General features: G+C 44.4%; 2 protein-coding genes and 1 long non-coding RNA gene across 15 annotated transcripts in view; 1 reads left to right on the top strand and 2 right to left on the bottom strand.

Moving 5' to 3' along the window:
* The window catches only part of LOC119487027 (BTB/POZ domain-containing protein 10-like), a 25136-nt gene extending 16361 nt beyond the window's left edge, over positions 1-8775 (top strand). For all 8 annotated transcript variants that reach the window (XM_037767656.1, XM_037767657.1, XM_037767658.1 and 5 more), the window contains 4 exons: positions 2313-2433; positions 5343-5540; positions 6858-6968; positions 7382-8775. In XM_037767656.1, coding sequence (XP_037623584.1) covers positions 2313-2433; positions 5343-5540; positions 6858-6968; positions 7382-7857 — 906 coding nt within the window. In that variant the 3' untranslated portion in view covers positions 7858-8775. The remainder of the gene's footprint in view (positions 1-2312; positions 2434-5342; positions 5541-6857; positions 6969-7381) is intronic.
* Positions 8776-16894: 8119 nt separating this feature from the next.
* LOC119487062 lies at positions 16895-18285 on the bottom strand. The gene is made up of 2 exons (XR_005206633.1): positions 17606-18285; positions 16895-17564 (listed from the first exon to the last, which is right to left on the bottom strand). It is a non-coding gene; the product is annotated as an uncharacterized LOC119487062 (long non-coding RNA).
* A 281-nt stretch (positions 18286-18566) lies between these two features.
* The window catches only part of arntl1a (aryl hydrocarbon receptor nuclear translocator-like 1a), a 30287-nt gene continuing 21043 nt past the window's right edge, over positions 18567-27810 (bottom strand). For all 6 annotated transcript variants that reach the window (XM_037767671.1, XM_037767669.1, XM_037767665.1 and 3 more), the window contains 8 exons: positions 27159-27405; positions 24287-24393; positions 23298-23448; positions 23132-23211; positions 22892-23003; positions 21602-21695; positions 20554-20647; positions 18567-20062 (listed from right to left, as the gene is read on the bottom strand). In XM_037767671.1, coding sequence (XP_037623599.1) covers positions 19905-20062; positions 20554-20647; positions 21602-21695; positions 22892-23003; positions 23132-23211; positions 23298-23448; positions 24287-24393; positions 27159-27405 — 1043 coding nt within the window. In that variant the 3' untranslated portion in view covers positions 18567-19904. The remainder of the gene's footprint in view (positions 20063-20553; positions 20648-21601; positions 21696-22891; positions 23004-23131; positions 23212-23297; positions 23449-24286; positions 24394-27158; positions 27406-27810) is intronic.

A 27810-nucleotide genomic window follows, 5' to 3' on the forward strand; every position in this document is an offset into this window, starting at 1 on the left:
TTAAGTATTTCAGAAAACAATCTCACAGCAAAGTCCTTTTAGTAGCTGCTCTGGAGCTTTCACTCATATCATGTTTGTTTTGAGCTCTGAACAAATGGAAACGGACCTTGTGGTGAGATAGATTTCTCAACTGTTGTCACTGAGGTCAAGAATAAACTTTGAACCTCAAATAAGGTTTATTTGTTTAAAACAGAACATATTACATTTTAGTATTTTACAGTATTGTGTTACAGAGTACAGCGTTGCGTTCGAATAGTCCTTTTTGCTGAGGAAGGTTCCTTACGGAGTGAAATGACCCAGATGTATCTCAGTAGCAGCCGTGATAAGAGCTGTTCAAATTCTCTAAATGCTGAGGAAAGGAGCTTCAATGCTTCCTTTATTATCTCCTTTAGCATAGGATACACTGGACCATCCTTTACCATAGAAAAAGAGAGAATAACATCCCACATTCCTTGCGGCCGCAGCATTTAAAGCGACGCACCATTCGGCCGTTCACAATAACAAACAATATGCTTATCTTGCATATTATTTTCATACGCTCATATACTAATTGGGATTCATGTTTAATATGAGTGAACAGAGACAACCATTAAGTTTCACTTTATTTTTAATTAATGATTTATTGTGAACATGTAACAAATACCTCAGTAAAACACAAAACAAGAATAACTAATAAAATGAACAGTAAACAATCAATTAATAAATAATCAACATAAATAAATATTACATGTCTGAAAAGAAGTTGGAAGAAGTATATGATCCTACACCTTCTCCATAACTCCAACTATTAACTCAATATTTATAATATATTCCTGTTTATTTCAATTTAAACCTTAGTAATGAAGTGATATTTTTCACCGGTTGTCCTCGTTAGGTCAGATGATTCTTTATTATCTGTTGATAGAGTGTTCCAGCAGCAGGAGGACCTGTAGTATCTCTAACACACCGCGGGTGAAGCAGCCTGTCATTGAAAGACCTATTTAAGAACGCACGGGAGGAGCAGCGCCATTTGTAGTCCATCTTCAGAACATTGCAGTTTCACCACGGCAGACTGACATCACTAACATCCGCCGCCGTCGCATCATAATAACACCGCGGTTGTCTTTTCCTGAGTCCTTCTGAATTCTCCTTCACATCTTTCCTTGACCTCATTGAAGTCAAGGAGAAGTGGTTAGGAAAAGACGTTAGGACGCAATTTGTTGACTTTTCGAACGCAACCCAGGTGCTTCTATTTTTATGCTACTGTATTTCTATTCCAATCCCTCTGTCATCACAGCATGACTTACTTAGAGATGGACTATTCAGTCAAATCCTGTAAAGCTGAAATACCTCTGATTGAAAGCACCCAGTGCACAGAGACTTGAAATTGTTGTGTTGTTCATAAGAAAACAACAAAGAGTCCAGAGCACGGGGTCATGAGTGGAGCGAGTTCACGCTGCCATCTTACTTCGCCCTCATCTCTAGCCATCCCAACATCTCCTGTATGCTCAGGTTGCTTCTGGAGCCACTCTAGACTAAGTTACTGACTAAATATGATCTGGTCATCATTTGGAAAATATTCCTGAAAGCATTCTTGGTGAGCTGTTGTTGATATGCGGCATCCGCTCTCCCATTTGCCTCGGCTCTCTGTGAGTGCATTACTAAAGGGGTTAATAATGATTTGATTATGGTTATTGCATAATGGATTATGGAGACAAAGAGGGTGAGCGAGGTACAGAACAGGAAGTGAGTGGTTGCCCAGTCTCTGCTCCTTTGTTTCCATTCAGCCTTCAGTGTGGGAGTAGAAACTCTCTTGGGAATCAGCCACCGGGACTGTCTCATGTGACACCGGCTGCACACAGACAGAGAGAGGCGGGAAGGAGGGATGGATGGATGGATGGATAGATAGACAGATAAACTTTACTGTCTGACACAAAGCAACAGAAGGAAAGGGGGAGGAGGGACGGAAAGTGACGTTGTTGGCTTTTGCTTTCATCATCTCATTGCTCTCCACCCCTCCCCTCCTCCTCCTTAGTCTCTCTCTCTCTCTCTCTCTCTCTTGCCTGTGACGTCGCTGGTTTTTACTTTCATCACAGCTCGCTCTCCATCCCTCCCCCCTCCTCTTCCTCATCCATCTCTCTCTCTCTATCTCTCTCACTCTCTCTATCTCTCTCTCACTCTCTCTCTCTGCCGCCCCGTCGAGCGAAGCAGCGTCAATAATGGCGTCTTGTTTTTTCTCCCATGCTTGTGCGTGCGTGTGAATGCCCGCCATTCTGCCCATTTATTCATGTGTGTGTGTGTGCGTGCGCGTGTGCTGCTGCTGAAAATGGCAGGATTACTACAAGTCGGGGATAATCCGCTGCCCCGACGGCGTTTCCATTCCCGAGCTGAGGGAGGCATGTGACTACCTCTGTATCTCCTTCAACTACAGCACCATCAAGTGCAGAGACCTCAGTGAGTACACACACACACAGCTGCACACGCAGCTTGTTTAGCTGTTGATTCAGAGCTCTGAAAGTAACTGTGTTCGAGCTGCAGACTGATGGAGTTGCTGGTTTTGGTGAGTGTTGAAGCACAGGTCCTTTCCATTTGTTATTGTTGTATTACTGCATTAGAGACTAACACAACAGACTTTGCCTTGTTTTATTGTTGTTACTACGATGTGACCATCTCTGTATATTTGACGTGTACAGTCAGCTACTAACTTATTTTCATTTAAATAAGTTAGTAGCAATATGATGTCCATGATACAGGAGACAATATGGTTGATAGACATATTCTATATCCGGCATTTTACTGCAGCTGTCATTGTAAATGTAACAGTCAGAGCACAGACCTTTCCATTAGCATCATAAATGCACAGTAGATACCTGATGAATATACTGAGACAGGCTGATGTAGCTGTTCGTTTGCATCAATGTTGTTTCTCTGTAATTCATATTTGACGTACCCGTGACAACATACTGTTACATGTCTGTGTGTGTGTGTGTGTGTGTGTGTGTGTGTGTGTGTGTGTGTGTGTGTGTGTGTGTGTGTGTGTGTGTGTGTGTGTGTGTGTGTGTGTGTGTGTGTGTGTGTGTGTGTGTGTGTGTGTGTGTGTGTGTGTGTGTGTGTGTGTGTGTGTGTGTGTGTGTGTGTGTGTGTGTGTGTGTGTGTGTGTGTTGTAACTGTGTGTGTTGGTGCCTCTTGTTTGTGTCTCTGAGTGAGTGGGAGGAGCAGCTTCAGCTCACCGGCTGCTGGCTCTAAGTAGGTCATGATTAGCTGAGAGATGTAATGCTTGTTATGCAGCCAGGCACAGAACCAACCAAGGCAGAACAGGTCTCATTCTGGTACCAACAAGATGGGCTTTTTTTTCAGGCTTTTTTTTCTTCATTAGTTAGTGTTTTTATGTGGTTGATTTGAGTCTAATTTAAATCTATCTCTGTACTGGATATAGACCCACATTAAGGCTGCACATATAAACCACATGATCTGTTCAGTCTGCATTCAGAAGTTCATTATATTAGCATTTATTATGTTTAAGCAGCTCCTACACATGTGATATTTAGATCATAACTGGTGCAGTACTGCCTGATTATTATCAACAGTAAAGCAAGACGTTTCCATACAGTCTCGCTCAGAAGAAGACCTACTATTAGGAAACCCCTCAATCTGTGAGTGTAAACTAGGCGCCTACACTTTATGGAGACGCAAGCGCAGGGCGGTCTGGAGCTCGTTTCTGTTTACTACTTCCAGAACCTTTTAAGACCATTACCATTTTATTGATTGCTTTGTCATACTTGAAGTTGACAGTATTCAATAATCAGAGCAGCTTCATTCAACGTGTTCTACAGTCAGGAAACAATGTTAAGATGGCACCTCAAGGTGCCCTGCCCTTTACATTCACTGTCTCTCACCAAAACTCTATATGGCCTCATTCACTAATGTGTGCATAGAAATGTTCTTACTTTGTGCACAAAATAAGTGCACGCGCAAAATGACTGTTGGATTGGAGACATGTGCGCACCGGACAGTCTTGGACAGTCTTCTAGTTGTGCCTTTTGGGGGTTAGAAGTCCAGGGTGCCCAAAATGTTTAGAATAACAAGCTAGCTAATAACAAGTTACATTGTGCTCAATAGACTAATTCCATTAGTTCCAAAAGGACAAATCCTTTTAGGGGTCAGGCGCGGGGGGGAGGGGGGAAACAACTTGTTAGTTGATCTGAGTTTTGTTCAATCTGAATATAATCATCATGAATGTAAACTCATGTTAATACGAAGGAGAAATAAATACAGGATGCAGAATCACTGATGTATTTTTTTGATGTAACCACTTTTAGGTTTGCTACTCCAAACAGTTATTAGTTATATTGTTTTTGTCATTATTATTATTATTATTATTATTATTATTATTATTATTATTATTATTAATAAATAAACCAAGCTTTGCACATAGGTCCAGTCCTATGCTAAACGTCCTCAACTGGCTTTTGGGACCAATAGTTCTGATGGTGGCGCTACAGCAAACGCCTAAAGTTTAAAACTTTGTAAATTCATGCAACTTCCACCAAAATGTAGCTCAAGTGAGCAGAAATGTTCAGATGCTATTTGGCTGAAATGATGAAGTCCATCACTCTGTTTTTCTCAAAAATTGTAAAACTTATTAAACTATTTCCTCTCCACATGTTTTGCTCAATTGACACCAAACTAGCTCCGCTGCATCTGCAGATTGTCCTCCACAAAATATCCAGCCAGATTTTTGAATTATCAAAAATTGAAAACATTTTAGTGTAAACAGCGCTGTACACAGCTACTGCAAATTCTCACTAAATAAAGCTCCAATGTTCAAGCAAAATAAATGACAAAATGTCGAGGTCATGGTAGATGTAGGGTGGTCAATGTCAGAATTTTATCACAAAAACTGTATTTTTGACAATATTTTGATTCTATCCTCATGTGAACCATTGCAGTCAATGGAAATCAAGCATTTTTAAACATCAGTTTGTCACTTATGGAGCAATCAATCTTTATTAAAATAAATTACTGACATCTCTGTGTTGTCTAGATGAAGTACGCAAAGTCTCAGAACTTTGTCTCGAAAACTGAATTTTTTACCCTAGTTTGAAATCTGCCTTCATATGCAACCCTGGCGATAGCCTCAGTCATAGTGTGATGTCATACTGTGATGTCATAGTGTGAAGTGGTAGCTTCCCCCGGGCATTACGCTCACCAAGATAGTGACTTGTCCTTGGTGTTTGAGGTTGTGAGTTTGAGACCCGGTTGAGGCAGAACAAACACGCTTATGCATGTTTATATCATATCCTGTCCTCCCTCTCTCCGTTGTCTTGTCTCATCACGGATGTCCTTGTGGTTTCCTCCCCCAGGCGCCCTGATGCACGAGCTGTCTAACGACGGGGCCCGGCGTCAGTTTGAGTGTTACCTGGAGGAGATGGTGCTGCCGCTGATGGTGGCCAGCGCTCAGAGCGGAGAGAGGGAGTGTCACGTGGTGGTGCTGACCGACGACGACGTGGTGGACTGGGATGAAGAGTACCCTCCACAGATGGGAGAGGAGTACTCACAGAGTAAGATACCGCCGCCATCACTGATACTCAATCTGTTTACATTCCCTAATTCGTCAAGCCCTTGGTTACTGTTGCTAGGCCTGTCAATCCTTCACACCCGACATGTCAATATGGCGGTTTCAGCGATATCAGTGAGAGATATTCCAAAGGAAATAATAGCAGGTTTATAGAATAATCGTTCTGAAATATCAGAGAGAAGAAGACAGAAGGGAATACAACATACATGTGAGAGCTACATTCACAGTACAGGCTAATTTGTCAGTAGAGTATTGTGAATGAAGAGAAATCAAATGAGAAGCTCACTGGCGGTCCCCACGTCTTCATAACTCACATGAAGGACAAACATGTACAGGAACAACAATGTTCCTGCACTGCAGAGGAAGGCAATATATTGTTTAAGCTAAGTTAATGATAAGTTATGTCTCCCTGTAGCTTTCATTATCTAATATAATACAAAATGATTCCGCTTTACCATTTGTTTAAAGGTGCTTAATTCAATATGATATATCATCATCAACTATTGTCTATGTACAGATATAGAGGAGTGATGTCTACCTGAGCAGAGAATGAAGTCTCTCTCTCTGTGTGTGTTGGAATCAGAGCTTCTCTGTGCTTTTAGTGCATGTGAGCGTGCCCCACTGGCTAACTCACGGCCGCCACTCTGCACTGCTCTCATATGGCGGTAACAGCTGATAGCGCCATCCGAACCGACGGTGCCGTTGCGGAAGCAGCACTCTTGGTCCCGTTTTTTGTTGATCTCGGATGGATTCAGCTGTGAGGTCTGACATCGCTCCTTGCTCGACAGGCCTCCTGCGCCTGGATACGGTTGCTAACGTAATGATTGGACAGTGGCTGCTCTAGGGAGGGGCTTAGTGAAGGGGTTAATTAACCCAGCTGCTCAGCGACCTGTTTTGGTAGCGAGAAATAGATCCAGGTAAGAAAATATTGGGGAATCCCGGACATTATTTTGAAGCCGTTCTTCTGTTCACTGTAAAAGGTGTTTCGATGAGGGGAGCCTCTTCTTCCTCTGTGCCATAGAGTTCCACTGTTGTCCCCAAATGATTAAAACACAATCAGTGAGCCTCACTGTTACTAAAACACACCGTTTCCTCCCGTTTGACTAACTACAGCGGGCCGCTGTTTTAGGAAATGACTATAAACCTTTTTATTTGATGTGTTCAGTGGGAACCAGTGGGCTCAGAGCCACAGACAGGGCGTAGGGAAGTCACAAGTCGTTGACAGACAGTGGAAGTATTTTTGTTTGCTGAAGGTTTTGTGATGGATTCAGGTATTCAATGTCCTCTTTTTCCTCAACAGTCATCTACAGCACCAAACTGTACCGCTTCTTCAAGTACATCGAGAACAGGGACGTGGCCAAGTCGGTGCTGAAGGACAGAGGACTGAAAAAGATCCGACTGGGAATAGAAGGTACGGAGTCTGTAGTGATTTCTTCTTTTATGTCGTGAGTTATGTGAGTGTTACCTGGAGGAGATGCTGCTGCATGGAGCTCACAGCCTGGTTCTAAAATGTGATGAAGAGTTTTACAATATTTCACAAATTCACACTTTGATTAGTGTCTTTAGCTGTCCTCCTGAGTAGCCCGACAGTTGGATTCAGTCAACTTTGGACAGAGCCAGGCTAGCTGTGTCCCCCTGTTTCCAGTCTTTATGCTAAGCTAAGCTAACAGGCTGCTGGCTTCTGCTTCATATTTCCTCACACGATGCGTCTCATCTGACTCAACAAGAAAGTGTATTTCCAAGAATGCCAAACTATTCCTTTCACTTGAACAAAAAGGCTGTCATTATTCTGATCAACATCTGTTCCTTTTGTTTTTTCTCCAGGCTACCCGACCTACAAAGAGAAGGTGAAGCGGCGTCCCGGAGGTCGTCCAGAGGTCATCTACAACTACGTCCAGCGTCCCTTCATCCGCATGTCCTGGGAGAAGGAGGAAGGGAAGAGCCGCCACGTGGACTTCCAGTGCGTCAAGTCCAAGTCCACCACCAACCTGGCGGCGGCGGCCGCGGACATCCCCCAGGACCAGCTGGTGGACATGCACCCTCCGGGGCCGCAGGTGGACGAGCTGGACACTCTGCCGCAGCTGCCGGGCGCCGGCAACCCCCATCAGCCGGCCCTCGGACAGGGGATGGAAAATAACGCGGGCCCCCAGCTCGCCCCAGGCTACGAGGGCCCGAACCAGCAGGCTCTCCAGGACACTCCGCACGGCCTGTCGCACGGCAACCAGCAGCACGGCAGCGGCTACTCTCAGGCCACCTACCACTACGAGCCGGACCCGGACACACCGTCACCCTCCGCATGAGGGCCGGCTCCCTCCCTCCCTCCACGGCTGTGTTCACACTAACAGCAACAAGAGCATCGCACTGAGACAAACTCAACTACAACTCAAAACATAAACAACGTTGACGTAATCGCAACGAGAGCATCGATCGTCCCTCCACAGAATGTAGGAAATCAGAAACGGTAACACACAGAAGCACAGACACCCGGTCGGCCTGCAGCAGCCAACAAGCACACAGTTCAACCTTTCTCTTGTTGCTGTCAGTGTGGAGGCAGACTGGGTTCCCCCCCCCCCACTGGTCCTCCTCCTCCACCTCCTCTTCCTCCCCTCGAGTGGCAAAACACCACTTTGCCTTCTGTTGCACCTCTGCTGCAGCCTTCCTCAGTCAGCACAGTGTCCGAATGAGCACATCAGCAGGCCTCCTCCTCACCTCCTCCGTTCACTCTCTGTTTGTTCTCTATTTATCTGACCAAAGGAGACTTTAAGTTGCATCCTGTGTCCATGTGAAAAGACATTACTGTATTTCATCACAGTTGAAGCATGTGTGTGAGCATGTGTGTGAGCATGTGTGTGAGCATGTGTGTGAGCATGTGTGTGAGCGCGTGTGTGTGTGTGTGTGTGTGTGTGTGTGTGTCGTGCTGCTGGGAAAGTGGATTCCAGTGCCTCTTTACAGTCCGTCTTTATTTGGAGGCTAGTTGGATTTGAAGGCCTTGATGAAAGAGATTTTGTTTTACACAACATATAAAGAAACAGCTCCACTCCCTTTTATTCTGTAAAACCAGTTGATTTGGTTCCCAGTTTTTTGTGTTGAGTCCGTTGACTGTCGGTGTGTCCTGGCTGAGCTGCTCAGCACAGGTTCATCATCACCTCCGCCGTGAGCACACAGGATGTTGAACACAATGGTTTTCTAATAAATGTGCATTCACAACTCTTCCTGGATGAGCCGCCGCCTTATTTCAGTCTGTAACAGGAGTCGTGTCGTCTCCTCTGGTGTCAGCTGGTGACCGACTGAGATCGGGCTCCATAAAGCTTCATATTTTGGATAGAATGATGAATTGTCCTGTAGTGTGTCCAGACTTCACTGAGATCAGAAGTAGGCTGGTGGAGAGGAACATTCTCACAACTCACTGTAATGCTCAGCAAGCAGGAACCATGTAACATTAACATTTTAATAAGCATTTAATAACAGCATATATATATGTAATAAAAGTTCATCATGTAATAATCAGCACATAATGTAATAAAGCCATGAGCACAAAACGTAATAACAGTTTTGTGCATAATGTAGTGTTATTACGTTATGAGAACATGTTTAGTATATAATGTTGAATAATGTAATAAATTCAGCACATAGTGTAATCATTTTAAAAAGAGTTCTCTCCTTGTCTGCTTAAAGGGACTGTTTTTAACTTTCAGAATGTGACACCTGTGGCCGTTAAGTCAACGAAAGTCAGCGTCCTGTTGCTCGCGCTTGTGCTCGCTCTACATAGACATGAAGGAGCATCGCTCAAAACAGTGAGGAGACACACGTCAGCTAAAAGCACAATATCACTCTATATTTCAGCTGCTTGGCAGTAATGTTAGCTGACCAGACGAAGGTCTCTCCATGAATCAATGCTGATCCTAGTGTTGGCTTTTTCTGCCTCAGCCTCCCGACCGCGGCCGGAGGGAACAGGGGAGACACCGGAGTTTAGGTCTGAGATGATAACGTTTCTCTCTGCGGAGCCCCGTCACTTCACAAGACACGGGAAACCTCTGTTGGTCTGGAGGAGCTGCAGCAGTTATTTCTGCACAAACGTCCACTGAACATTCACTAGATATTCTCAGAGCTAAACTAACTCTTCTGCAGTGTGGAGTGTGCGCGCATGCACATCTAGAGGTGGAGCGAGAGAGCGAGAATGCACGTGTGAAGGCAAGCAGGCAGCGGAGCAGAGACTTTAGCCACACGCGAGTGCGCATGTGTCCCGACCCGGTACATTTCTACACTTAAAAAGTTACAAACAGTCCCTTTAAAGGTCCCATATTGTAAAAAGTTTGGTTTTTATGTGTTTTATATTATAAAACAGGTTTAAGTGCTATATAAATACTGTTAAACTATCAAAACGCTTCATATACGGAGAAATACACACAGCCCATATTCAGAAATTGTGCGTTTGAAACAAGCCGTCAGGATTTCTGTCTATTTGTGATGTCACAAATATACAATATTTAGACCTTTACATGGTTTTAAATATAAACATTCTAAATGTGTCCCAGTTTATTTCCTGTTGCAGTGTATGTGAATAACATCAGCTGACAGGAAGTAAACATGGACCCAAGCTTTTGCCTAGCAACGCAATTCCGATGCAATTCCATTGAAATGCACTAAAACGGAGCGTTTCAGACAGAGAGTAAATACAGGTATATTCAGGCAGACAGTATGAGGAAAATAAAGTGTTTTTTGAACATGACAGCATGTAAACATGTTTTAGTAGAAACACAAAATACAGGTATGAACCTGAAAATGAGCACGATATGGAACCTTTAATGTAGAGGAATATTTCACATGCTAAGAAACAGCTAGTATATCAAATTCAGCATCATCTCTGGTACAAGGTTCTCATCTTGTAGTCCTGTATTTTGAAGCTTCATCATTGGAACTGACTGATTCCTGTAGACTACACAAAGTCCAGTTGCTTTAAATGAAGGACTCCGTGTGTGTCATGTCAAACTAGAAGGACTCCTCTGCTTTAAGAAGACAAGGAGAGAACTCTTCTTAAATTGATTACACTATGTGCTGAATTTATTACATTATTCAACAAATTGTTTTGACTTAATTTATAATGAAATAATTTTCTCATAATGTAATAACGTATTCAATTATGCAGAAAGGGGCAGAACCCTAGTGAGTTTGTGCCGTTTTTTACGCGTCCGTGCCGGCTACAGCCTCGACCGGAGGCATCATGTTGTCCGTCCGTCCGTCAGTTCCATTCTGGTGAACATGATACCTCAGGAACACCTGGAGGGAATTCCTTTACATTTGGCACAAAAGTCCACTTGGTACGACGGAGTATTAGGGCCACATTGAGCGGGAGAGAATCAGAGATTCCGAGAATAAAGGCATAATATTACAAGAAAAAAAATCATAATATTACGAGAATAAAGTCGTAACTTTACAAAAAAAAGTCGTAATATTACTAAAATAAAGTCTTTTGTTTCCATAACACAAGAGCTCGCCATCCAATCGCTGAAAAAATGCTGTTCTTGCAGAAATCTCCAAATGTCAAAAGTTTTTGATAACAAATCACAGCATGGCTTTTTCTATGGTGTTCCTCAAGGTCTTGGTGTCTCAATGTGGTATTTTGGAGGAATTATTGATCATTTTGATCAATTCTCCAGTGGTAAAAAATGGTTAAATTTAGTACCAAATCTGTGTAACAAACGGTATAAACCCAAAAATTACTATTAAATTCATGTTTATTTGTGATTAATGACTAGAACAACTTCTCACACAGCGCTGAGCAGCATCTAGAATTAATCTTCAGGTTCTCAGCTTTCAGATGATGTACACCACTTCTATGTGACATCTACTGTTGACCTGCTTTCTCCCCCTAAAGACCCCCTGTACCCCCCTAAAGAAGACAAAAACGGGTCTATTGTGGGTCTCAGCGGGTTAATGTAATACTAACATGTAACGTGTTTCCACCAAAGCAGTTTTAATTTATGATTGTCTATTTGTTGCTTGAGGCAGATAGAGATGTTTTAAAAAGCAATGCTTTCTTTGTATTTGTCCTCTCCACTTTGATACTGGTATTGATACTGGTATTGATACTGGTACTGGGGTCCTGCTATATGACCTTCTACCACAAGTTAAAGGGACTTTTTGTAAGAATCAGAAATTGCTTGTTAACAGCGACCCCATAATGATAACGTGAAAAGTTTTTTTGAAATTTTTGCAAATTTATTAAAAATAAAAAACGAAAAGATCACATGTACATAAGTATTCACAGCCTTTGCCATGACACTCAAAATTGAGCTCAGGTGCATCCTGTTTCCACTGATCATCCTTGAGATGTTTCTACAACTTGATTGGAGTCCACCTGTGGTAAAGTGACTGGACATGATTTGGAAAGGCACACACCTGTCTATATAAGGTTCCACAGTTGACAGTGCATGTCAGAGCACAAACCAAGCCATGAAGTCCAAGGAATTGTCTGTAGACCTCCGAGACAGGATTGTATCGAGGCACAGATCTGGGGAAGGCTACAGAAACATTTCTGCAGCATAGAAGGTCCCAATGAGCACAGTGGCCTCCATCATCCGTAAATGGAAGAAGTTTGGAACCACCAAGACTCCTCCTAGAGCTGGCCGCCCGGCCAAACTGAGCGATCGGGGGAGAAGGGCCTTAGTCAGGGAGGTGACCAAGAACCCGATGGTCACTCTGACAGAGCTCCAGCGTTGCTTTGTGAAGAGAGGAGAACCTTCCAGAAGGACAACCATCTCTGCAGCACTCCACCAATCAGGCCTGTATGGTAGAATGGCCAGACGGAAGCCACTCCTCAGTAAAAGGCACATGACAGCCTGCATGGAGTTTACCAAAAGGCACCAGAAGGACTCTTAGACCATGAGAAACAAAATTCTCTGGTCTGATGAAACAAAGATTGAACTCTTTGGCCTGAATGCCAAGCGTCATGTCTGGAGGAAACCAGGCACCGCTCATCACCTGGCCAATACCATCCCTACAGTGAAACATGGTGGTGGCAGCATCATGCTGTGGGGGTGTTTTTCAGCGGCAGGAACTGGGAGACTAGTCAGGATGGAGGGAAAGATGAATGCAACAATGTACAGAGACATCCTTAATGAAAACCTGCTCCAGAGCGCTCTGGACCTCAGACTGGGGTGAAGGTTCGTCTTCCAACAGGACAATGACACTAAGCACACAGCCAGGATAACGCAGGAGTGGCTTCGGGACAACTCTGTGAATGTCCTTGAGTGGCCCAGCCAGAGCCCAGACTTGAACCCGATTGAACATCTCTGGAGAGATCTGAAAATGGCTGTGCACCGACGCTCCCCATCCAACCTGATGGAGCTTGAGAGGTCCTGCAAAGAAGAATGGGAGAAACTGCCCAAAAATAGGTGTGCCAAGCTTGTAGCATCATACTCAAAAAGACTTGAGGCTGTAATTGCTGCCAAAGGTGCTTCAACAAAGTATTGAGCAAAGGCTGTGAATACTTATGTACATGTTATATTTTCGTTCTTTATTTTTAATAAATTTTCAAAAATTTTAAACAAACTTTTTTCACTTTGTCATTATGGGGTATTGTGTGTAGAATTTTGAGGGAAAAAATGAATTTAATCCATTTTGGAATAAGGCTGTAACATAACAAAATGTGGTAAAAGTGAAGCGCTGTGAATACTTTCCGGATGCACTGTATATTTCAGCTGCTTGGCAGTAATGTTAGCTGACCAGACGAAGGTCTCTCCATGAATCAATGCTGATCCTAGTGTTGGCTTTTCCTGCTTCAGCCTCCCGACCGCGGCCGGAGGGAACAGGGGAGACACCGGAGTTTTGGTCGGAGACGATAACGTTTCTCTCTGCTGAGTCACTTCACAAGACACGGGAAACCTCTGTTGGTCTGGAGGAGCTGCAGCAGTTATTTCTGCACAAACGTCCACTGTACATTCACTAGATATTCTCAGAGCTAAACTAACTCTTCTGCAGTGTGGAGTGTGCGCGCACGCACGTGAGAGTGGAGCGAAAGAGTGAGAACAAGCGCGGTGTGTGAGTGAAGGCAGGCAGAGGAGCAGAGGAACAGAGTACAGCAGAGACTACGGTCCTGGAGACCAAAGCTACGGTCTCCCCCGCGTCCTCCGACCGCGGCCAACACTGTTTAACAGACGGGCTTCACTAGATACAACCAAGAGGTTTTGGTGCTTCCGTGTAGTTTGTGTTGGAGTCTTAGTCTGAACAGCGTAGCCACACGCGAGCACGCATGGGACACCGATCCGCAATGATTTATACGTGTAAGAAGTTACAAATTATTAAATAGCATCAATAGGCGAGATTGGAGTAAATATGATTAAAAAAAGTTATTTTTATAAAACGGTATATGGTGACAGTAGCACATGAAACAGGTAACCTGGAAAAATCATGTTCCTCTGTGTCCTCTGGTGCTCCTAACGGCATCTGCAAGATTTCACAGACCGGAGGAAAACAAGCAGTAAGAGCTGATCTGAGGTCTGCTGTCCATCTGCTGTCTATGAGAGCCGGCTGTCAATCACTCGTGAACTCCGACCAAACGGTCAAACTAGGCAGCGCTGATCAAATATGAATCAATATTATGTTACGTTAATGTCTATTTCTCTCCTCAAATGTTCTCAGAATCATCTTGTAGTGCACGGTTTAGCTGTAAAATGAGGAAGTTTGTGATGCCGCCGCCATTGTGAAATCTGGTGAAGGAATGCCAAGTTCCGGTCACATGACCAGAGCACAGCCAATAGGAACGCTCTCTCAATGAAATGACCTGTGATTGGTCAAAATCTCCCGGGCTAGATATTCTAAAGCCTGAAAACAGAGCCATGAGGAGGAGCAGAAGTCTAGTTTTCGCTCAGAACACTTGAATTACAATATGCTGAAAGGTTATTATGGGATTTTTGCCCAATGATGCCAAAAATATACTGACTACTGCAGGTTTAATGCATGAGTTTAAAGTGTATGCTCGTGCTTTAAATAACATTTTGGACCACAAAAATCAAATAAGCTTCCAGGTCATCGTGAACAGGAAGCAGCTCTGGTTGTTGGTTGGAGCATCAGCGTGTGAACACGTGGTAGAGGAGAGTGTGTTCTTTAACATCCATCCATTATCTCACATTCACACCTTACGGGACATTTAGAGTCAACAATGAACCTAACCTGCGTGTCTTTGGACTGTGGGAGGAAACCTGAGAACCCGGAGAAAACCCACGCTGACATGTGGAGAACATGCAGACTCCACCCAGAAGGATCCAAACCTGCAACCCACTTTGCTGTGAGGCGACAGTGCTAACCACCCTGGATGGCAACATCATATATAAATACCACTGGGCTGCTCTGATTGGCCGAGGGACCACATCAGGTGTAAACTATGAGTGGACACACTGAAGACAATATTATGTGGAGCAGATTTATGTATGTGACTGACAAACAATTCTAAAAAAGGAAGCAGCACAATGTGATGACAGAAACAAATAATTTTATTTTAAAAATATTTCACTGCTGATACATACAATACACTCATCATACTCATATATATTTGCATAAAGTATACTCTTAACATGATAATATTTAAAGATTTGATACATTATTGTCAGGTGTGGGGGGGTATATCAACAACGGGAACACTTTATTGTAGTGTGTAGCGTAAAAACACTGAAAGAGAAAAACCACTAGAACAGATACGGAGGAGGACCTCGCCAGCTGCTGCCTGATTGGAAGAGGACAGGAGGGGGAGTGGGGGGGGGGGGGGGGGGGGGGGGGCGGAGCCTGAGCTCTGCTGGTATTTTAATGTCAACAGTCCTGTTTCAACCCAACTGGGTTCATTTCACTTGCAACCGTTTTGCATCCCCGACTGGAGAAAGAGTCTCATTTGGGCTGCCAAATATTGAGCCACAGATGATTGATATCGTGTCAGAGATTAAAAACGCTCTGCCTTTATGGAAATAAAAATACGTTTGTGCCTCTCATGTATTATTAACATTCTATTCAAGTCGCAGAGCCAAGCATCCTGAAATATAAATCTTTTTTATTATTATTCATTGGTCTTTGACGAGTGAGGAAACCTCCTTCATTACAGTGCTGAGTGGGTCACACATCTTCCTGGGTTCTTCATAGATGGTTGGTGACGCTGAGCTGTGTGACTGGAACACAACGATAACACATGAGAGGCTCAGTCTAGACCAGGGGTCAGCAACCTTTACTATCAGAAGAGCCATTTCAGGCAAAAAAACAAACTAAAAATCTGTCTGGAGCCACAAAACATTTGATCATTGTGATGAAGGTAACACAGCTTATAGTCTAAGTATATAGGATATAAGTCTAATGCAGTGAGGGCCCAAGAGCAGATGGACTACGGAGTATTAGGGCCACATTGAGGGAAAAAACATGAGATTTCCAGAATAAAGTCGTAATATTACGAGAATAAAGTCATAACTTCACGAGATAAAGGTTGTAATATTACGAAAATAAAGTCATAACTTTACAAGAAAAAAAGAAAACACGTAAAATTACTATTTTATAATATTATGACTTTATTCTCGAAATCTCAGATTTATTTTTTTCCCTCAATGTGGCCCTAATACTCCGTCGTACCGTCGTACCATAGACCTACAACAATGATAAATAAAAATGAAAATGTAAACACAAAACAGTTATTCATTTGCATTTTTATAAATCCCCAGGGAGCCACTAGAGAGGAGCTAAAGAGACACATGTGGCTCCGGAGCTGCAGGTTGCTGACCCCTGGTCTAGGGACAGATGTGTAGATGATGCAGTGAGTGTTTCAGGACGCATTAAAAGCTGGCCACTGCATTTTACTTGGTGATTTTCTTGACTTGAAAATCCATTTTCAGTATATTCCAGGACATCTCGTTTGTTTCCAAAAATGCACCAATGAGTGTAGAAACAGTTCATAATGGATTCAGTAGAATGCTTCTCAGGTCGGAGGTTTCCTGGAATACTGGGTTCGTTTCTTACAGCTGCATTCTGGACATGAAATCATTCATGTTGTGTCCATACAGTCAGACAGCTTGTCCTCTCTCCACCTCCAACTGGAAGTGCCCTAAACAGGTGGGGGGGGGGGAGCAGCAGAGAGCTGGCGAGGTGCACGGCTTGTTTTCAGGATATTCATTATCATGGAGGAGAAACAGACACTGAAAATGAAGAATTCCATAGAGACGCTCCCGGGCCGTCCCTCCTGACCCCGTTAGCTGTCACAGGACACGATGAGCTCCACATCCGTCCCCCCATCTACATATAGCCCTCTCTCTGCTAACAGGCTAGTTTTGCATTGACAGTCACATGTAGCCATGGTACATCTGTTTCATTAAACAGTTTGTTTAATCCACATACTGTAATCTGTCAGCAGGGTAAACTGGGAGGGGGGGGGGGCTCTTCCTGTTTCCCAGGTCCAGGTACTGAGGACCAACATGATGGGTACGTCTTTAAATATTCAGATCACAAAAGGCAGAGAAATACTTTCTTGGGGGCCTGTGTTGAATCAGAATACTGATTCAGAGTCAGCCCTCCTAGTTGAGGGAATAGATCTGACTGCATCAGTAAGGGCTTCATATGTGTGTTGGTGTAGAGGGGGAGGATGAGTGTGGGGGGGGGGGGGGGGGGGGGGGGGGACGACCCTGTGACCCAGAGCACCAGGTCTGTATGTTAGCAGGCTGATGCTGATTAGCCTGCTAACATGTGTTTAACCTGCAGAGATCAGACCTCAGCAGGATGGCAGTGGAGAACGGGTTCCTCACGGAGGAGCTCTTGAATTGTCTCGTTTTTTTTGCAGTCAAAATGCTCTTTTGAGAGACGCCGAGCACGAACACGCACACCTGCACGCCGAGCAGCTGCCGCCAAGCCAACGCGCCCGGTTACCTCCGTCAAAGTCTCATTGTTTGTTGTAACAGCTTCACTCCAGCTGCCCATCAACAGGAGAACACGCAGTAGAGGTCTTCACAGGTCCAGTACTCTGACCCCGACCTGGGACCGGTACCTGACCCGGGCTGGGGCCGGTACCTGACCTGGGGCTGGTACCTGACCTGGGGCCGCATTATATCCAGTGAATTGTGTTGTATTGCCTGAGTGGATCTGAGCAGACCTGCTATCAGCCTTGATCACATGTACATGTGACATATACAAACAGATTTTGAACTGCAGTCCATCCATCATGTAACCCTTTGATCCTCTGGAGGGAGGCTGGGGGCTGCTGCCTATCCCAGCATGCACTATGTTGAGTCGCTGACGGTCCAGCTAGTTCCATTCTACATACAGTATATACTGTGTACTTGTCTTTATAGTACACCATTTTTTAAAATTTTTTTTTAGTATACAAGAAATCAATTTTGTCCTTTTTAGGACATTATCCGAAGTCAATTTAAGTGAGAGAGTTTTGTGAAGTGTTCCTGGAGCTGTTTCAGTGACCTCACTTCTTCCTCTGGACGGTTTCTGGGTCTAACAGCGGCTCCGTCTCCTCGGAGCTTCAGCAGCTCACTCACTAATCCAGAGGTTTCAATGCGCACGCCGACTCTTCTGTTTGATTGCTTTTTCCGGTGTGGACACACTCCGTAGTACAACGGGGTGTTAGGGCCACAGATTTCGAGAATAAAGTCATAATATTACGAGAAAAAAAAGTCGCAATTTAATGAGATTAAAGTCGTACTATTTCAAGAAAAAAAAAGTCGTAATATTACGAGAATAAAGTCAGAATTATACGAGAAAAAAAGGAGTCATTTCCTCCTCCACAGAAGAGGCAGTTTCCCCATCAGGTCCGTGTGGTTCTGCAGTTTCTTGCATTAATCTTTTCAAGGTCCTGATACTGATGATAATGTGGTGCTGATGTGCCAAAAGATGAAGTATTTGGTTATTAGTGAAACCTTTACCAAAGTATAACTTCACAAGATGCTCCACGGTCTTCATTTTCACACACGCTGCTCTATTCCCCCTCTAAAATAACACGTCAAATTACTACTTTATAATATTATGATTTTATTCTCACAATACTACGACTATTTTTCTCTTAGACGTATGACTTTATTCTCATAATATTACAACTTTTTTTCTCGTAAATTTATGACTTTATTCTCATAATATTCCGACTTTTTTCTCGTAAACCTATGACTTTATTCTCGAAATCTCAGATTTTTTTTTTCCCCTCACTGTGGCCCTAACACTCGGTCGTACCGTAGAGAATGTAATGTGGGACTGGGACTGGTGGTCCAGCAGAAGGAGCCGGAGCAGTAACCGATGACGCGTGGAAGCTCCTAGAACAACGTGTTGCTTCTCCTGCTGATTGTGTTAAACGTCGTGCTGCTGACGTTGTCTCTCTGTTTGGCTGTTTGGGTCCAGTCTCAGTTTGGACGTGGTTGAAATAATAACATGTATTTATGCACATCGTGTCAGGTGTTGGACTGGTCCATCATTACGGACTTGTGAAGACCTCTACTAAGACACTCGCATGAACTTCAGGAGTATTATTTTTGGACAGCTTTAAAATGTTTTTAATATTCTTTTATGTTTAAAAACGGAGCTTTAAACTCAGGAGAAATCATTCTGGGAGAATATAATTTAGTGAGGACGAGCTTTAGAGTAGCTTGTAGAAAACAGAGATCATGTTAGTTGAGGAAACAGCAGCTGGGAGGCTTTTCCTGTCATTATTATAATGAAGTGAAATAGACCTGCTCGTGGCGTCTTGTGGCTTGGGGAATAAAGGAGGAGGACGAGAACTGTTGGAGATCAGCTGGCTAAAACAGACGTGTTTGTTCCCCCGTCGACATCCTACGAGAACGTGTTGCGGCAGGAGGCAGAAATCAAGCGTTCCCCCACCCAACATCAGAGTTCACCCAGTGTCTGTGAACGTGTCAGGAGTCCCGCGTTGGCTGACCGCTGGCTGACGGGCCCAAAGCCACCAGTAGACAAGAGTTCAGTCCATCAGTCTACACCTGTAACAGGGGGTCCCCTTTATACCGGTCTCTCACCGTGGCAACACTGCAAAAAGGATCAAGGTATTTCTAGAAAAACCCCAATGAAATCCAGAGGTCGCTTGTCCACCTTTCAGGGAATGATGAATGAAAGTAGCAGTGAAATGTGAACAGCGGTGAGAGCCTCTGCTCTGCTGTGTGTAGTACTTGTAGGAGAAAATCTTCAGTATCTACAGCCCTTTCTATTAGAATACAACTTTTTGCAGTGCGATTGTGTACAGAGGGCAGCCAGAATCCGAGCGGACTGAACTCTGTCCATCAGTGGTCTCTCTCTCTCTCTCTCTCTCTCTCTCTCTCTCTCTCTCTCTCTCTCTCTCTCTCTCTCTCTCTCTCTCTCTCTCTCTCTCTCTCTCTCCTCACAAAGGCCAGGGCAGGTCGCTGAAGTCGACGGGGCCGCCCAGGCCGGCGTCCGCCTCCAGCAGGGACATGATGACCGCCATGGCCGCCTCGTCGTTGCTGGGGCTGCTGGAACCGGGCTCGTCCATGATGTCTATACTCAGGTGGGAGTTGTCACCTGGATGGAGGACGGGTCGTTTAGGAAACAGACAAACTCACAACGTCGGTCAGAAAGTGTGTATAGTGAAAGTGTGTATAGTGAGAGTGTGTGTGTGTGTGTGTGTGTGTGTGTGTGTGTGTTTGTGTGTGGTTGTTTTCATGACAAATGAGGACAATTTTATGATAACACACCTTCAATATCAGGACGCTCAGAAAAATGAGGACATTTTTGGGGTCCTCATTTTTCCGAACTTACCACAGTGTTCTAGAGTCTCCGTAGCATTAAAATCAGGTCTGACCAAAGTAAAGCCTTAGACAAAATCTCAACAGATGGATGTATTCGTAGAAGCATGGCTCGGAGATACTTTGATTCCCAGGTCTCTAGGACCTTGGGAAAGGCACGTCCACATTTGTCACGTTTTTTTCAAGTCCTGACATTGTCTATAAACAAGCATGTGTGTGTGTGTGTGTGTGTGTGTGTGTGTGTGTGTGTGTTGATGTCCAACTCACTCATGATGGACTGGTTGGAGTAGGGGTAGCCTACGGAGTCCGGTCCAGGAATGATCCCTGTGCTCGGCAGGTCGGGGGTCCCTCCGTTCTGAATCTATAGACGGGACACACACACATACACAGGTTTCCATTCTGTCCACAAATGTCTTTGTGTCTGTCCACAGAATACTGAGGGACAAGTCCACAACTACACACTCTACTTTGTTTTATCACTTTTAATAACAGCAGGCGTGAAGGGACACCACGGTGGAGTCCTGCTGACGGGACAACAACACGGATGGTACAGTACAGAGAGCACCGGGTCCAGATTGCTTTATTTCAGCCGCTACCAACCATTAACTGATACTTCGGATCAGCAACTTTGACATCAACGGAGCACCGTTACTTTTTTAATTCATCTAATTTTTCAAGGAATAGTTTGACATTTGGGACCTCACCTTTTCAGCGGTTGTCTGGCAACCTCAGATTAAACAAGATAAGGACAAGGACTGATCTCCCTCCAGATATTAGAGTAATGTGTTGTCTCAGCAGGAATCTCTCTGCCCCGTCAGAGGCAGCTCTTTCCCTCGCCTCCTCCCTCGCCACTTTCTGCTGCTCTGTAGCCGATTTGTGAGCGTCACTGACCGGCTTTTGAGCGAGCTACGCCCGCAGACGATTGTGGAGCTTTGAAACTCCAAAAAGGCAGATAATCGCAGATTCTCGTTCAGATATAACGGACATTTATGTTGTGATATTTAAACAAACTATCCGTCAACAAGGAAATAATAGCCTCTCGTCTACAGACCGGTCTCTAGAGAGCTCGAGCCAGCTCATAGCGGTCTGTGAGCATGACTACCCGGCTGGCGCTACAGGCGTTAGCTAGCTGTCACGGCAGTTTGTGGAGCTTCTAAACTCCGAAAACGTCAGAGCAAATGTTGTCGATTCGCCATCTAATATTGTAAAACTGTCAATATTCTAAATCTACACAGTTGATGTCTCGCCTCAAAACATTTTCAGAAGTGAATTTAGTGATGAAATAGCTACGAAAAATGTAAAAAGGATGTGTTACCTTCTTGCCCCCTGGGGAGCAGGTGTCAGGTGGGGGGGTGCTGGTGATGTTCAGAGGGCTGGAGCCACAGCTGGAGGGGGAGGAGCCTCGAATCCTGACAGACAGACACACAGACAGAGAGAGAGGGTGAGGATTGTGAAACATCACAGTTTGTAGGTTTCATTCGCTCTGAGTTTGAGTCAGAGCCGTTCACTGGGACGACAGGTACACATACATATCCACACAGAGGGGACCCCTTGACCTCTGACCTCCAGATATGATGAAAATGGGTTCTACGGATAAAGTTTGGGGCAAAAACCATGCCTTTTTTTCATTAATGTGTTATTTTCGCCTATTCTAAAATGGTGTATTTGAATATTTCTGCATACTGGGGTCCATTAACAGTCTTGAAATACATAAATGGGGTATCACTGTACAGCTGAGACTATTGTGGATCCAATGAGCCCAACTGTATTCATGTGTGATGATGTTAGTCCCCATAGGAGACATTTCATTGTACTGAGACCATTTTTTTTTTTTTTTTAAACTTGACCTCACTGTATAAAATGACCTCTGGTGACCTCTAGGATAATCACAGCCTCATGAAACTTTACAGCCACAAACTAGAGACCTAGAGCATTCAGAGGATGGATGGATCAAACTAGAGACCTAGAGCATTCAGAGGATGGATGGATCAAACTAGAGACCTAGAGCATTCAGAGGATGGATGGATCAAACTAGAGACCTAGAACATTCAGAGGATGGATTCCTGTGGTATTCTGGAGGAATTATTGATCATTTTGATTAATTCTCCAGTGGTAAAATTTGTTAAATTTAGCACCAAATCTGTGGAACAAATGGTATCAACCCAAAAATTGCTGCAACAACTTATGAGACATAATAGAGCATGGGGCTGAATTAATTCATGTTTATTCCTGATTTATGACTAGAACAACTTGACACACAGTGCTGAGCAGCATCTAGAATGAATCTCCAGGTTCCCAGCTTTCAGATGATGTACATCACTTCTACGTGAGATCTATTGTTGACCTGCTATCTCCCCCTAAAAAAACCCTGTACCCCCCTAAAAAGACAAAAACGGGTCTATTGTGGGTCTCAGAGGGTTAAACGGCATTTCCATGACAATAAGTGGATATAACATCCATCAGAGGAGTCACACGAGTTTCCCATTTGCCCAGATACATCATGGCATACGGTCTCGGTGTCGTCCTCCACCCCTTCCTCTACATTCAATCTACACCACGGGGATGTTCCAGATTGAAATACTCTTGATTTCATTTCTGCTCTCACCTCTGGATCTCCATCACTTCCTCCGCGATCATGCGTCCGATTTTGCCGGCTCCCGCTCTGGTGCCGCCGGGGATGCCGGGGACCGTCTGCAGCGCCCGCCTTCCTCCACCAGCTATTCAACGACAGTCAGGAGGAAGAGGAGGTGTTCATCATTGAGAAGAATGAATGATTGACAGCCGCTGTGGCTGTTTTTGTTTTTTTGATAAATCAGGTGTGCATTTGTTTACAGTAGTATTTTACCTTCTGAGGTGAGAACACTGTCCATGCTCTGTGGCGAGGCAGCAGACTGAGGGTAGTCGGATCCTTCCATCATGGGACACCTGTGGAATATATACATGTTAGGATATTTCACGGCCTACTACGTCCTCCCAGCGGTCTCAGAGGTGTGTGTGAGCGTTCTACTTACGACACCACGGTGTTGGTGGAGACGATGTACTCCACCTCCTTGGTCCAGGGGTTCATGAAGCTGAACCAGCGGCTCCTCAGCGTGATGAAGGAGCCGTCCTTGATCTTGAACTTGTAACAGTTGGTGTTGATCTTCTCTCTCATCTGCAGCACTGTGGACGGGAAGCAAAGACAGACACGTACTGAAGACATTCAATTCAATTCAATTTATTTTGATATAGCATCAAATCATAACAGAAGTTATCTCAAGACGCTTTTTATATAGAGCAGGTCTAGAGCGTACTCTATAGTTTAAAGACCCAACAAGAGATCACACCCAGAGCATTTCATTGATATGCGCTGTGGCCAGGAAGAACTCCCCGTTTAGTGGGTAGAAACCTAGAACAGAACCAGGCTCTGGGTGGGAGGGCAGAGAGGGAAGGGGTGGGAGAGGAAGAGAGAGATAGACAGAGACAGAGACAGAGACAGCGAGAGAGAGAGAGAGAGAGAGAGAGAGAGAGAGAGAGAGAGAAAGAGAGAGAGAGAGACAGAGACAGCGAGAGAGAGAGAGAGAGAAAGAGAGAGAGAGACAGAGAGAGAGAGAGACAGAGAGAGAGAGAGAGAGAGAGACACAGAGAGAGAGAGAGAGAGAGTGAGAGAGAGAGAGAGAGAGAGACAGACAGAGAGAGACAGACAGAGAGAGACGGAGAGAGAGAGACAGAGACAAAGAGAGAGAGAGAGAGAAAAGAAACGGGGAGAGATGTACAGCAACCACAATAATAGCGCAGCAGCTGTAAGAACTAATACAAGTAGGACTAATAACACAAATCAATAGCAGTGGATGTAAAAGAGTGATGATACAACTATTGGAATTAATAGCTGTAATAATAATAGAAATATAACTAATACTAATAACAATAAAAAAGGCTGATAATAATGATGGTAGAGGTGGGTGTCAAGCAGGCAGCAGACGCAACCCCGTTAACATCCATCCCACAGCAGCCACTGTACCTTGTCTGTGACACTCTGCCAGGTGGCCGATGTCGTCCTGGTGGAAATACTCATAGAAGGAGGTTCCCAGCAGCTCCTGAGGCAGGTAGGCCAGGATGGCTGTGGCTCTGGAGAGGAAGAACAATAACAAGTTCTCTACATGTTGGTCAACAGCAAAAACAACTCAGCAATTAATCAATTCACGTTAGCTCCATTCATGTGTTGACTAGTGGTCCTACAGCATGGACAGAATCAGACAGATATAGACAGTGTCCAGCACCGATACACTTCAAAAGCACCGCTCATGTCATGTTAACTCATTGTTCCTGCATAGGAAATGGAAATGTGACCACCTTCAACAAATCCTGACCATGCTGGCAGAACTAAAACTTAAAAGAGACTCTATGTAAGAATCAGAAATGTCTTGTTAACAGCGACACCTGTGGCCGTTAAGTCAACGAAAGTCAGCGTCTTGTTGCTCGCGCTTGTGCTCGCTCTACATAGACATGAACGAGCATCGGTCAAAACAGTGAGGAGACACACGTCAGCTAAAAGCACAATATCACTCTATATTTCAGCTGCTTGGCAGTAATGTTAGCTGACCAGACGGAGGTCTCTCCATGAATCAATGCTGATCCTAGTGTTGGCTTTTACACACATTTATACGGGTAGAACTACACACATTACTGTGGCAAAATATAACGTGATATAAAAAGAAAAGTGACAATACACATCAGGAGCATAAGTGGAATACTGTGCTAAATAAATCCAAACTGATGAACCGATGATTACCTTTAATTTAATCTTTTACATAAATGAGCTGCCAGACAGTAGAGGTAGGCCATATATCAGATACAGTCGATGGACTGCAGCTTGTTCTACGTGGGATGTAGTAAATTACTATATCGGCAACATCGAGCACTGGCATGAGACTCGCTCTGGCGTCTCTCCATCCCACGATACACTCTGTTGGGGGGCGGGGGGGGGAGAGTGTGTGTGTAGCGTATGAGCATGGATGTGTGTATGAGGCGTGTGTTTTAGAATGTGGAGGGAAGCAGGGAACAGAGAGAGTGAGAGAGAGAGAGAGATAGAGAGAGAGAGAGAGAGAGCCCGGAGAGAGAGGAAGAAGTGAAGCGCCAAAGCGACTTTATACGTGTCGGTTCAGAGCCTGTAAGAACAGCCTTCAAAATAAGAGTGATCTTCGGGTCTTTTTAAAAACTTTCAACTGCAAACTGTATTTCAGAGAAAAATTTAATTTCAATTGTGTGAATAATTAGTCAGACTTACTAAGAGACCAATCTGCCATCAGTACGACAGTACGCCACCTCATAGGTTTACTCACGCTGCCTAGCAGAAGGTACGCATGATCGTCATCTATTAAAACTGAACTATCAGAGGTCTCAACTGCTGCATGAAAGCTTCAACAACGACCTACTCCAGCAATTAGAGTCAGTTTGGATGAAAGTGTGATCTAAAGTTTGTGGCCAACTGATTTGTTTTAGCAATGTCACTCGAAGCAAGGTCCTAGTGTTTGCTCTCTTTTTAATGAGGTCATTCTCATCTAGACATCTAGATCTCAAGGATTGTTGAACAGAACGGTGGCTTTTCATTCCACAGTATCAGAGGAACCGGACAGATGATGGAGCGGGACGGTACCGCTGTTACGGATCAACTGCTGGGACTTTAGACTGAATTGGTTTGTTATTGACAATTCGACATACACCCATGTGAATTTTCTCAAGTCTTAGTTGGGAGTCAAACCTGAGTCACCAACAAAGAGCAGCGGTACTCTTCAATATCAATGCACTAAACCAGTTCACCAGCTGCTTCTTTAAGGCAGCAATGGGTAGAAATGGAGCAAATAGGATTAAAAAAAGTTATTTTTATAAACGGTCACTATATCCTGATGTGAGACAAGTAATCTGAAAAAATTCATGTGCCTCTGTGTCCTCCGGTGTCCTCCGGTGCTCCCAACGGCATCTGCAAGATTTCACAGACCGGAGGAAAACAAGCAGTAAGAGCTGATCTGAGGTCTGCTGTCCAGCCGGCTGTCAATTACTCGCGAACTCCGACCAAACGGTCAAACTAGGCAGCGCTGATCAAATATGAATCAATATTCTGTTACATTAATGCCTATTTCTCTCCTCAAATGTTTCCAGAATCATCTTGTAGTGTACTGTTTAGCTGTCAAATGAGAAAGTTTGTGACCCGGCAGCCATGTTGAGATCTGTTGAGGAAATACCAAGCACCGCCCACCAGCCGGAGCACAACCAATAGGAACAATCTCTCTCTGAAATGACCTGTGATTGGTCAAAGTCTCCCGTCACGGGCTAGATTTTCTAAAGTCTGAAAACAGAGCCATGAGGAGGTGCAGAAGTCTAGTTATCTCTCACAACACTTGAATTACAATATGCTGAAAGGTTATTATGGATTTTTTGCCCAATGATGCCAAAAACTTTGTTGCCTACTGCAGCTTTAAGGCTGTGAGTCCATTAGTCCTACAGCCAGCTGTCTGATACAGCCTGATCCACTGTATTCTACAACACAGGGCTGCACAATGACGTTGTACTTGTGGTCTCTTCACACTACACACACATAGAACACAAATATTTCAATTACAATAGAATAAAGCAACATGTAATGTCATCTCATCTACCCAGAGAGACTTTAGAGGTTTAGAGGGTGTTGGAAAAGGTAGTGGTATGGTCATGTGTAAAACTATTTTGCCCAGAAAGAACTAAATGTTATCAACACGTTTCAGTAGAAAGGGATCCAACAAATACAACACCACCGCACACTACGCAGCCCACATGACAACGTCGAGGATGGAGGACCGGACCCATGTTGAACCTAATAAAGCCGAATGCTCCTCTACACACTTTGAGCGTCTCACCTCTGGTCAACGAAGACAAATTTGCCGTCGATGGCGTGTCGGGAGACGTACTCCGTGGGCTTCACCCTGATGTCCGCCAGGCTGGGCTGGGGGACGATGTGGGGGTGCAGGCGGCCGATGGCTACCAGGCAGCTCAGGTTGCAGCCCTCATTGTCGGGCTCGTTGTCCTCGTCCAGACCCATCTTGGTGGGTGGCCAGCTCTTCAGGTAGCCTGTGCTATGGATGGTGCAGAAGCTCTTACGGTCCGCTGTGACGGAGGGTGGGGGGGAGGGCACACAGAGTTCATGTCAACATACAACACAATAAAAATACATCTACAATTATTATTTTAGACCAGAATACTGTTCAAGACATCGTTTCACTCATTTTGACTCATTCTAGGAATTCATCCATAACTTGTAGTGTAAACACACTAAACAGGAAAATCATGACCTGTGTGTCATTTCACAACCACAAACTGTCCTGCTTCACACGGGACTCACATTCTTCCCTTTGCAGTGTGGGACAGTGATTACAGGCAGGCCTACCACGCCCACGCCTGAATGCATCCTGAGTAGACACAGACGCTGCTGAACCAGCGGTCTGTAGATATGTGTCTACCTTCTTAAGATAACTGCACATCTCCAGTTTTACCACAAAAACAAAAACAAAA

The sequence above is a fragment of the Sebastes umbrosus genome, chromosome 4 (assembly GCF_015220745.1).
Source record: "Sebastes umbrosus isolate fSebUmb1 chromosome 4, fSebUmb1.pri, whole genome shotgun sequence".
Classification (NCBI taxonomy): Eukaryota; Metazoa; Chordata; class Actinopteri; order Perciformes; family Sebastidae; genus Sebastes; species Sebastes umbrosus.